At 68.2% G+C, this 11,182-nt stretch overlaps 1 protein-coding gene across 1 annotated transcript; it reads left to right on the top strand.

Annotated features, from left to right (window-relative positions):
• The first annotated feature begins 9,804 nt into the window (after positions 1 to 9,804).
• Positions 9,805 to 10,842, top strand: LEP (leptin). Its single transcript, XM_068191981.1, has 2 exons — positions 9,805 to 9,982; positions 10,446 to 10,842. The coding sequence occupies exons 1-2, from the start codon at positions 9,839 to 9,841 to the stop codon at positions 10,809 to 10,811; spliced, it is 510 nt and encodes a 169-aa protein (XP_068048082.1). The 5' UTR covers positions 9,805 to 9,838; the 3' UTR covers positions 10,812 to 10,842.
• The last annotated feature ends 340 nt before the right edge of the window (positions 10,843 to 11,182 follow it).

The raw sequence follows: 11,182 nt of genomic DNA, 5'->3' as shown, positions 1-11,182 counted from the left end.
CCCATCCCAGTATAACCCATCCCAGTATATCCCATCCCAGTATAACCCATCCCAGTGTATCCCATCCCAGTACAGTTCCGTCCCGGTGGAATGGACAGCGTAACCCGTCCCAGTATGAACCAGTCCCGGTACAAACCCTCACCAGTACGGCCCCACTGCAGCTGTGACCGTCCCGCCCGATCCGCCCCTGTCCCCGCCCGTCCCTGTTCCCGTCCCCTCTTCCTGTACCCTGTCCCCTCTCCCAGGGTCCCCGTGTCACCATGCCCGGCTGTCCCCGTGTCCCCACTTCCCGGTGTCCCAGTTACCCCCATGTCCCTGTGTCCCAGTGTCCCCATAATGTCCCGGTGTCCCCGTGGCTTCACGTCCCAGTGTCCCCACGTCCTTGTGTCCCGGTGTCCCAGTGTCCCCATATCCTGACGTGCCGCGTCCCACTGCCCACGTCTCCCCATGTCCCGGTGTCCCCACTGTCCCCTTGCCCTGCCTCCCGGTGTCCCCATGTCCCGGTTGTCGCCCTCCCCCGCGGTGCTGTGCCCTGTTGTCGCTGTCCCCGTGTCCGTCCCCTCGTGCCCCCGCGGGGTGTCCCCGAGTCCCGCTGCCCCCCCGCGGGGGTGTCCCCGTGCCGGGAGTGGCCGCTCTATATTTGTCGCGTTGTCCCCAGAATAGCGGCAGACGCGGGGGAGGGGGCCGCCCCCCGCCCCGCCCCCCGCCCCCCCGGGCTATTTTTAGCCCCCGCGTGTTTCCAGGGGAACCCTGATGACGCAGTGACGTCAATGCGGGTCAATCGCCGCCGCCGGGGCGAGCGCGGCCGCCACGGGGCCCCCCGCACCCCGGGACCCGCCGGGCCCCCCCGGGACCCCCCCCGGGACCGCCGGGACCCCCCCCGGGCCCCGGCCCCGGCGCAGCGCGGCCGCAGCTCCAGGTAGGACCGAGGGGCCCGGGGGGCTCGGGACCCCCCGTTCCCCCGCCCCACCCCCGCTCCGCCCGAGGGGAGCCCCCCCACCCCACCGGGGATCCCCCCCGGGAACCCCCGCCCGCCCCCCCCGCGGGACCCCCGCCCTGCCGGCCCCGAGCGCAGCACGGGGGGGGCCCCGCCAGAGCCCCCCGGGACCCCCGAGAGCCCGAGCCCTGTCCCCGTGCCCCGGGAGCCCCCGGACCCCGGGCCCCGCTCTGCGGCCCCTCGGGACCGCTGGCAGAGTCCCGGGACCCCCGGAACGCCCCCAGACCCCCGGACCCCCGCAGACCCCCGGACCCCAAACCCCCTGGCCCCAGAAGAGCCCCCTGCCCCCCCCCGCCCCAGCCTGTGACACCCCCCGCTCTGCCCCGGCCCCCCCGGCCGTGTCCCCTCTCCCACGGCCCAGGACCCCCGAGTGTCACCCCGCAGACCCCCCCACCTGCTGACCCCGGGGTGCCCCCCCTGCACCCGCAGCCCCCCGCCCCCTACCGGGGTCCCCCCGTGACACCCCCGGCGGCCCCTCCCTGCCCTCCCCATGTCCCCTCTGTCCCGGGGGGGCACCGGGGGTCCCTCAGCTCCAGCTGCCACCGGGGGGGATCACACCGAGCCTCCCCGGGGGTGGCACCGCCCTCCCCACCCGGAGGACCCCAAAACCGCCCTCGGAGATCTGGAAAGGTCTGTGCCACTCACGGCCACTTGTCACCGTCACTGTCCCCTTGCGGTCACCCACGGGTGCTGGCGCCGCTCAAGGACCCTCCGCGTCCCCACCCCGGTCCCCTCTGAGCCCCTCCCAAGCTCTGGGGGACCCCCGGGCGAGGGGGAAGCACCCCCAAGTCCCCTCTGGCGCAGCCACCAAGGGATGTCCCCTCTGTCCCCTTCATCTCCCCAAACGGGGCTCCCTCGGGACCAGGGGGTGACAGGGATGTCCCCCCAGGATCGGGGGGTGACAGGGGAGCGGTGGCCTTGGCCGTGTCCCCCCAGCCTGTCCCGCTCTGGCTGCAGCTGGTCCGGGGGGGTGCAGGGAGGGGGGTGGCAGCCAGCAAGGTGTCACCATCCCTGTCACCGGCGTGCTGGGGCTGCAGGGTGGGGACAGGGCTGGGAGTGGGGACCTGTGGTGGGGACAGGGACATGGGATGGGGATGTGGGATGGGGACAGGGACATGGATAGGGACAGGGACATGGGATGGGGATGTGGGATGGGGACAGGGACATGGATAGGGACAGGGACATGGGATGGGGATGTGGGATGGGGACAGGGACATGGATAGGGACAGGGACATGGGATGGGGATGTGGGATGGGGACAGGGACATGGATAGGGACAGGGACATGGGATGGGGATGTGGGATGGGGACAGGGACATGGATAGGGACAGGGACATGGGATGGGGGATGTGGCGTGGAGACAGTGCCACGGACATGGGGACACGGGGTGGGGACAGGGACATGGGGTGGGGATGGAGGCGTGGGATGGGGACGGGGACATGGGAGGGGAACAGGGACACGGGGTGGAGCAGGATCACGGGGCAGGGATGACGTGGGCTGGAGCAGGGACACGTTCACTGCTGGCAGGTGATGGTGGCACCTCAGCCCAGGCCCAGCTGACGTCGGTGAGGAGCCAACTGCCCGGTGGTGGCCTCAGAGCCGCTTCCCGCTGTCCCTGGGGTGGCACCTCAGGTGGCACCAGCCCTGGAGCTGCCCCGGGGATCCCGGAGTGCCACCAGCGGGGGATCCCCTCAAAAGCCCTCAGGGACACCCCTGCCACCAGGACCCCGAGCTGGGGACATCGCCACAGACTGGCCACAGAGCCACCGACTGACCACGGGGACAGTGACCATCCACAGAGCCACGGAGCGGCCGTGGGGCCACGGAGTCACGGGGCCACTGCCCGGCCATGGAGCTCCGAGCTCGTCCTGTCACCGGCCCTGGGACACGGCTCAGACACCCCGAAATTTGGGCACTGCCACCCAACCAATGCCACCGAGGACGGGATCGGCCATGGGCCACGTCCCTGCAGTGCTGGGGGACAGACAGACCTGGCAGGGGCGGTGACACCGAGCACCGGCCTCTGAGGTGACACCGAGCACCGGCCCTTTTGGTGACACCGCGCAACAGCTCCTGAGGTGACACCGACCACCGGCTCCTCTGGTGACACCGAGCACCGCCCCTGTTGGTGACACCAAGCATCAGCTCCTGTGGTGACACCAAGCACGGCTCCACCGGTGACACCGAGCACTGGCCCTGTTGGTGACACCAAGCACTGGCTCCTCTGGTGGCCTCCTGCCACCCCTGGGTGCTCTGGTGGCTGAGGGACAGGAGCCTGGGGACACCCAGGATGTGCTGGTAGGAGTTGGTGGCACTGCTCTGTCCCATGCCACCATCGCTCTGTGCCATGTCCCCTCACCCTGTGCCATGTTAATGTCACTCTGTGCCACGTTAATGTCACTCTGTGCCACGTCCCCAGTGTCTGCTCTGTGTCCCCATTGCTCTCTGCCACATCAGCATTGCTCTGTGCCGTGTCACCTCACTCTGTGCCATGTCCCCATGGGTCTGTGCCACATCCCTGTCCCTCTGTGCCACATCCATGTCCCTCTGTGCCACATCCCTGTCACTCTGTGCCACATCCCTGTCACTCTGTGCCATGTCCCCACGGGTCTGTGCCACATCCCTGTCCCTCTGTGCCACATCCCTGTCACTCTGTGCCATGTCACCTCACTCTGTGCCATGTCCCCACGGGTCTGTGCCACATCCCTGTCCCTCTGTGCCACATCCCTGTCCCTCTGTGCTACATCCATGTCCCTCTGTGCCATGTCCCCACGGGTCTGTGCCTCATCCCTGTCCCTCTGTGGCACATCCATGTCACTGTGCCACATCCCTGTCCCTCTGTGCCATGTCACCTCACTCTGTGGCATGTCCCCATGGGTTTGTGCCACATCCCTGTCCCTCTGTGCCACATCCATGTCCCTCTGTGCCACATCCCTGTCCCTCTGTGCTACATCCATGTCCCTCTGTGCCATGTCCCCACGGGTCTGTGCCTCATCCCTGTCCCTCTGTGGCACATCCCTGTCCCTCTGTGCCACATCCCTGTCCCTCTGTGCCATGTCACCTCACTCTGTGGCATGTCCCCATGGGTCTGTGCCACATCCCTGTCCCTCTGTGCCACATCCCTGTCCCTCTGTGCCATGTCACCTCACTCTGTGGCATGTCCCCATGGGTTTGTGCCACATCCCTGTCCCTCTGTGCCACATCCCTGTCCCTCTGTGCCATGTCACCTCACTCTGTGGCATGTCCCCATGGGTTTGTGCCACATCCCTGTCCCTCTGTGCCACATCCATGTCCCTCTGTGCCACATCCCTGTCACTCTGTGCCACATCCATGTCACTCTGTGCCATGCCCCCACGGGTCTGTGCCTCATCCCTGTCCCTCTGTGGCACATCCCTGTCCCTCTGTGGCACATCCCTGTCACTCTGTGCCACATCCATGTCCCTCTGTGCCACATCCCTGTCACTCTGTGCCATGTCCCCACAGGTCTGTGCCTCATCCCTGTCCCTCTGTGCCACATCCCTGTCACTCTGTGCCACATCCATGTCACTGTGCCACATCCATGTCCCTCTGTGCCACATCCATGTCACTCTGTGCCATGTCACCTCACTCTGTGCCATGTCCCCACGGGCCTGTGCCTCATCCCTGTCCCTCTGTGCCACATCCATGTCCCTCTGTGCCACATCCCTGTCACTCTGTGCCACATCCATGTCACTCTGTGCCATGTCCCCATGGGTCTGTGCCACATCCCTGTCCCTCTGTGCCACATCCCTGTCACTCTGTGCCATGTCACCTCACTCTGTGGCATGTCCCCACGGGTCTGTGCCTCATCCCTGTCCCTCTGTGCCACATCCCTGTCACTCTGTGCCATGTCACCTCACTCTGTGGCATGTCCCCATGGGTCTGTGCCACATCCCTGTCCCTCTGTGCCACATCCATGTCACTGTGCCACATCCATGTCACTCTGTGCTGTGTCACCTCACTCTGTGGCATGTCCCCATGGGTCTGTGCCACATCTGTCACTCTGTGCCACATCCATGTCACTCTGTGCCATGTCCCCACGGGTCTGTGCCACATCCCTTTCCCTCTGTGCCACATCCATGTCCCTCTGTGCCACATCCCTGTCACTCTGTGCCATGTCCCCACGGGTCTGTGCCTCATCCCTGTCCCTCTGTGCCACATCCCTGTCACTCTGTGCCACATCCATGTCACTGTGCCACATCCATGTCCCTCTGTGCCACATCCATGTCACTCTGTCCCGTGTCCACATCCCTGCCCCTCTGTGCCACATCCCTGTCCCTCTGTGCCACATCCATGTCTCTCTGTGCCACATCCCTGTCACTCTGTGCCATGTCCCCACGGGTCTGTGCCTCATCCCTGTCCCTCTGTGCCACATCCCTGTCACTCTGTGCCATGTCACCTCACTCTGTGCCATGTCCCCACGGGTCTGTGCCTCATCCCTGTCCCTCTGTGCCACATCCATGTCACTGTGCCACATCCATGTCACTCTGTGCCACATCCCTGTCACTCTGTGCCATGTCACCTCACTCTGTGGCATGTCCCCATGGGTCTGTGCCACATCTCTGTCACTCTGTGCCACATCCATGTCACTCTGTGCCATGTCCCCACGGGTCTGTGCCTCATCCCTGTCCCTCTGTGGCACATCCCTGTCACTCTGTGCCACATCCATGTCCCTCTGTGCCACATCCATGTCACTCTGTGCCATGTCCCCACGGGTCTGTGCCACATCCCTGTCCCTCTGTGCCACATCTCTGTCACTCTGTGCCACATCCATGTCACTCTGTGCCATGTCCCCACGGGTCTGTGCCTCATCCCTGTCACTCTGTGCCACATCCATGTCCCTCTGTGCCACATCCCTGTCACTCTGTGCCATGTCCCCACGGGTCTGTGCCTCATCCCTGTCCCTCTGTGCCACATCCCTGTCACTCTGTGCCATCCCCGTCACAGCCACATCCCTGTTGCTCTGTGCCACATCTCCTCCATGTTGTCCCATGTCCCCACTGGGCTGTGCCACATGCCCATCACTCGGTGCCGTGTCCCTGTCACTCCATGCCACATCCCTATCCCTCTGTCCCCCCCCATCCCTCTGTGCCACATCCCCAGGGTGTTGTGCCACGTTTCCATCACTCCGTGGCACGTCCCTGTCCCTCTGTGCCACTTCTCACGGGTGCCAGTGCCATAGCAGTGCGCACGTGACAGGTGGCACATGGCAGGTGACATGTGGCACGTGGGGAGTGGCACATGGGGGGTGGCACACAGGGGTGGCAGTGTCCCCTGTCTCCCCAGCACAGGGGACAGCCTGGGGCTGGCGGGGACCTCGGGACACGGGGGCCGTGTCCCACCACAGGCCCCGTCCCCGGGGGCTCCGCGTGTCCCCGTCTCGTCCCTCCTTGTCACCTGCTCCCTTGTCACTGCGGTGCCACCGCGGGGCCACCGTCCCTGTCCCTCTCGGGTCTTTTTGCGGTCTGGGCTTGCTGTCCCTCCCCCAGCCAGGAAGCCCTTACCCCAAAAAGCATCCGCGGGGGGTCGAGCCAGCGGGGACCGCGGGGACCCCAGGTGAGTGACCCCCAGGTGAGCTCGAGCCCCCCCGGCCTCGGGCTTTGGGGACAGCGAGGGGACAGCGGGGACAGGGTGGGGGCAGCGGTGCAGGGGGGACAGCAGAAATGGGGCCACCAGGCCACCACAGCTCCTGGCATGGTCGGGGACCTCCGGGGGGGTGACACTGGGGACACCCCAGGGTTGGGGGGAGATGACACTGGGGGTGCCAGGGGGGGACACCAAGCCGGGGGGTGGGGCTCAACAGGTCCCCAGTACTCCCAGTTTGGGTCCCCATCGCTGCCCAGTGACGCGGGAGGGGCCGAAGGGCTCCCGGTGGCCGTGCCACCCCCTGGTGGCACTCGGTGATGGGGACGGGTCCCTGGTCGGGATGGGGACAGGGATGGGGACATGAGTGACAGTGGGGACAGGGCTTTGCGACAAGGTTTGGCGACACGAGGGGTGCTGGCAGAGAGATGACAGGGACCGGGACACGAGGGATGCCAGGTGGGAGGGGACACGCCGTGACGTCACCCAGGTCACCGTGCTGGCTGCGGGGCACTCCGTGTGTCCCCAGTGTCCCGGGGCCCTGCCAGCCGCTGCCGGGCACTGGTGTCACCAGTGTCACCGCCGGCCTTCCCGGAAGGGCCACCACAGTGTTTGCCGAGTGTCACCACCGTGGTGGCCCCAACTCCGGCGTCACTAGCGCGGTGACAGCCCCGCCTGGGGACCCCCACGGGGACACATTTTGGGGACAACCCTCCCTCTGGGGACACCCCGGGCCGGGGGGGTGACAGGGACAAGTGGCAGGGACAGGAACCGCTTTTTTCCCCAGTGACAAGTGTGGGGGTCGCCCGTGCCCCCGAGAGAGCGCCCTGTCCCCGTGTCACCCTGGCGGTGTCCCCGGCGGGGGGGGGGACATGGCTCTGGGGGCTCCTGGGGACACCTGGGACCCTTGAGGACATCGGTGCTGTCCCTGTTCTGTCCCCATCCTGAGCCAGGTGTGTGAGTGCCTCGCGCGGGGACGGGGGGACACGGGGGGACACGAGGAGGGGACATAAAGGATGTGGGGACACTGAGGGGAGACTGGGAGGACACGGGGGGGGACACGGGGGTGTGTGGGGACATGAGGGACACGGGGGGGGGACACGGGCGCGTGTGCGGGGACACGGGGGGCACAAAGGGGGATACGGAGGGGGGTTACGGGGACACGGGGGGGACACGGGCGCGTGTGCGCGGTCACGGCGCGCGGGGGACGTGTCACCGCCACGCGCGGGGCTGCGCTCACCTGGGCACGTATGCGCGGGGGGGCGGGACTGCGGGGGGCAGTGGGAGCCGGGACCCCCCCGGGCCCCCCCAGTGCTCGCGTGGCCCCGGGACCCCCCCTCCAGCCATCCCGGTGTCCCCAGTTCGCCCCGGGACGCCCCCGCGCTCCTCCTGCTCCGGGACCCCCGGCCCGGCTCGAGGCATCCCGGGCCCCCCCCGCCCCGCGCATCCCCGTCCCCTGGGGCCCCCCCGGCCGGACACGGCTCGGACACGGCCCGGACAGCGCGGGGGGGCCGGGGGGGCGGGCAGCGCCGTGGGGAGCGGCCCCGCCGCTATAAAGGGGGGGCGGCGCGATGGAGCCACTGCCGCCACCGACGGGACCCGCGGGGCCACCAGGTGAGCCCGACCCCCCAAACCCCTCGGACCGGGACACCCCAACCCCCCCAGAGGGACACCCCGCTCAGGGACATCCCCAACCCCCACCCTGGGACATCCCCCTGGTCCCCTCACCCCGGGGGTCCCTGTGTCCCCCCCAGTGCCCCCCCCCGCCCCTCCCGAGGACCTGTGGGGACGCTGTCCCGGGCCTGGCTGGGACCGAAGTCCCCGGGGAGGTCTGGGCACCCCCCTTGTCCCTGTTATTGTCCCCCTCGTCCTCTGCTGTCCCCGAGGTGGTGGCAGTGCCACCAGCCGTGTCCCTCGGCCCCGCGGGGACACCGGGGTGACCCAAAGGACCACGGGCCCTCCCCGCCCCGGCCGGTGGGGTGGTGGCACTGGGGGGTCCCCGTGTCCCTCCATCACCCGTCACCGTCCCGTTCCAGGCTCAGCGAGTGTGTGCGAGGCTTCGGTGAGTGGCACTGTCACCTCATCCCCTCGGTTTCCCCCGTGTCCCCTGTCCCCGTGTCACCACCACAGCCCCATGGTCCCGCATCCCTGTGTCTCCCCCACTCCCATGTCCCCCCGTTCCTGTGTCACCCATGTCCTCCGCGTCCCTTCCACCTGCGTGTCCCCCCGTTCCTGTGTCACCCATGTCCTCCGTGTCCCTTCCACCTGCGTGTCCCCCCGTTCCTGTGTCACCCATGTCCTCCATGTCCCCTGCACCTGCGTGTCCCCCCCGTTCCTGTGTCACCCATGTCCTCCGCGTCCCTTCCACCTGCGTGTCCCCCCGTTCCTGTGTCACCCATGTCCTCCGTGTCCCTTCCACCTGCGTGTTCCCCCGTTCCTGTGTCACCCATGTCCTCCGTGTCCCTTCCACCTGCGTGTCCCCCCCGTTCCTGTGTCACCCATGTCCTCCGCGTCCCTTCCACCTGCGTGTCCCCGTTCCTGTGTCACCCATGTCCTCCGTGTCCCTTCCACCTGCGTGTTCCCCCGTTCCTGTGTCACCCATGTCCTCCGTGTCCCTTCCACCTGCGTGTTCCCCCGTTCCTGTGTCACCCATGTCCTCCGCGTCCCTTCCACCTGCGTGTCCCCCCGTTTCCTGTGTCACCCATGTCCCTACGTCCCCCCTATCCTCAAGCTGTGGGTGACAAGGTCACCCCAGTGTCCATCCCGCACCCACCAAGGGCAGGGGGTCCCCAGGGAGGTGACACAACCCTGGCGACCCAAGGCCCACCCTGACTCTCCCCTCCCCGCTCCGAGCAGCGTCCCCCACCCACACTGTCACTGTCCCCGCGTGGTCACGGCCGGGCCGTGGTGGCCCTGGTGACAGGTGCCAAAGGGCTCCGGGAAGGCGTCAGGGACACGGCCCGAGCGGCACGTGCCGGCGGGGACACGGTGGCACCGTGACACGGTGACGAGGGCTCCGGAGTCCATGTGCCACCGGCGCCACTTCCCGCACGTCCCTGCTCGCGTCCCCGGCCCCGTCCCGGGTGACATCACCCATCGCTCCAGCGTCCCCGGGGATGGGGGTGACGCGCGCGTCCCCCTCTGCCAGCGCCCTCCCCGCGTCCCGGGGGGCGCGGGCGGGTTTCGGGGTGCGGGAGCTGCCCGGTGACAGCCGCGTCCCCCCGTCCGCAGAGGCCGGCGGGATGCGGTGTCCCGGCGTGTCCCTGTGGGGGCTGCTGTGCCTGGGGGTGGCGGTGGCCGGGGGTCGCCCCGTGCGGCTCGAGAGGGTCCGAGCGGACGCGCGGGCCCTGACCCGGACCCTCAGCACGCGCCTGCAGCAGCTCCAGGTGACCCCGGCCCGGGGGACCCCGGGGACACCCCGGGGGAGGGGGGGCTGGGGCTGTGACACAGCTGTGACACCGGGGGAGGCGACCGGGCAGGCCCGGGGGGACACCCAGACTGGGGGGGACGTTCCCGAGACTCGGGGGCTGGTCCTCAGTAGGGGGGGATCCTGTTCTCCAAAGTGGGGTGGGGTCCCCAGGGGGGTCTCCCGTGCCCGGATTTGGGGGGTCCCCAGGAAGGGGTGCCTGGGGCTCTGATCCCAAACCGGGCATCTCCAGGGAGAGAGGCGGGGGGCTGCACCCCCAGGGATGGGCTCTGGAGGGGTCTGGGGGTCTGCACCCCGAGGGTTGGGGGTCCCCAAGGAGGGCCAGCCATAGCTGGGGGGCTCTGTGCGCCAAACTGGGGTTCCCAGGGAGGCTGGCCGGGTGTCCCCCGTGCCCTGACGCCCCCGCCCCGTGTCCCCCCCAGCTCTTCCCGCTGACCCTGCGCGTCACCGGCCTGGAGGGGGTCCCGGAGGGGGGGCTCCCGGACGGGGGGGTCCCCCCGGGGCTGGGCTGGGCGGCCCAGCGGCTCCAGCTCTTCCAGCGGCTCCTGGGGGCCCTGGCCGGGGGCGACCTGCGCCTGGCCCAGGTGGCCAACGACCTGGAGAACCTGCGCAGCCTGCTGGCCGTGCTGGGGGCCCTGCTGGGCTGTCCCCCGGCCCGCGACCCCCCCGCGGCCCCCCCAGCCCCGCTGGCCGAGGCTCCGCACACGGTGGCCGGGGTGGCCCTGGCGCGGCTCCGGGGCTGCCTGGACGGGGTCGCCGCCCACCTCGAGGGGGTCCCCGCGTGTTAGGGACCTTCGGGACCCCACGGACACCGCCAGGACCCCCCCTGGCCCACAGGGGCACACCCAGGACTCACCGGGGTCTCACCAGGAGCCCACGGGCAGGACCAGGACCTCAGCGGGGACAGCACGAGTGGCCCCAGGCACCGGAGCGACTCCAGCTGCTGCCGGCACCTTTTGCTACACCATTACTCGTTTTTATTATTACTATTATTATTATTATTATTTTATTACTACGGTTACTGTTACTGTTATTATTAATTTATTTAATTTAAAGCCCCTTTTCCAGCAGCCTCACTCGTGTCTCTGATGACTCTGGGGACAAGGGACACCCCTGGGACAAGGGACAACCCTGGGGACAAGGGATCTTTGGGACAGCG

Source organism: Anomalospiza imberbis, chromosome 5, assembly GCF_031753505.1.
Source record: "Anomalospiza imberbis isolate Cuckoo-Finch-1a 21T00152 chromosome 5, ASM3175350v1, whole genome shotgun sequence".
Classification (NCBI taxonomy): Eukaryota; Metazoa; Chordata; class Aves; order Passeriformes; family Viduidae; genus Anomalospiza; species Anomalospiza imberbis.
The sequence above is the reverse complement of the archived record's forward strand: the minus strand, read 5'-3'. Positions and strand labels throughout refer to the sequence as shown.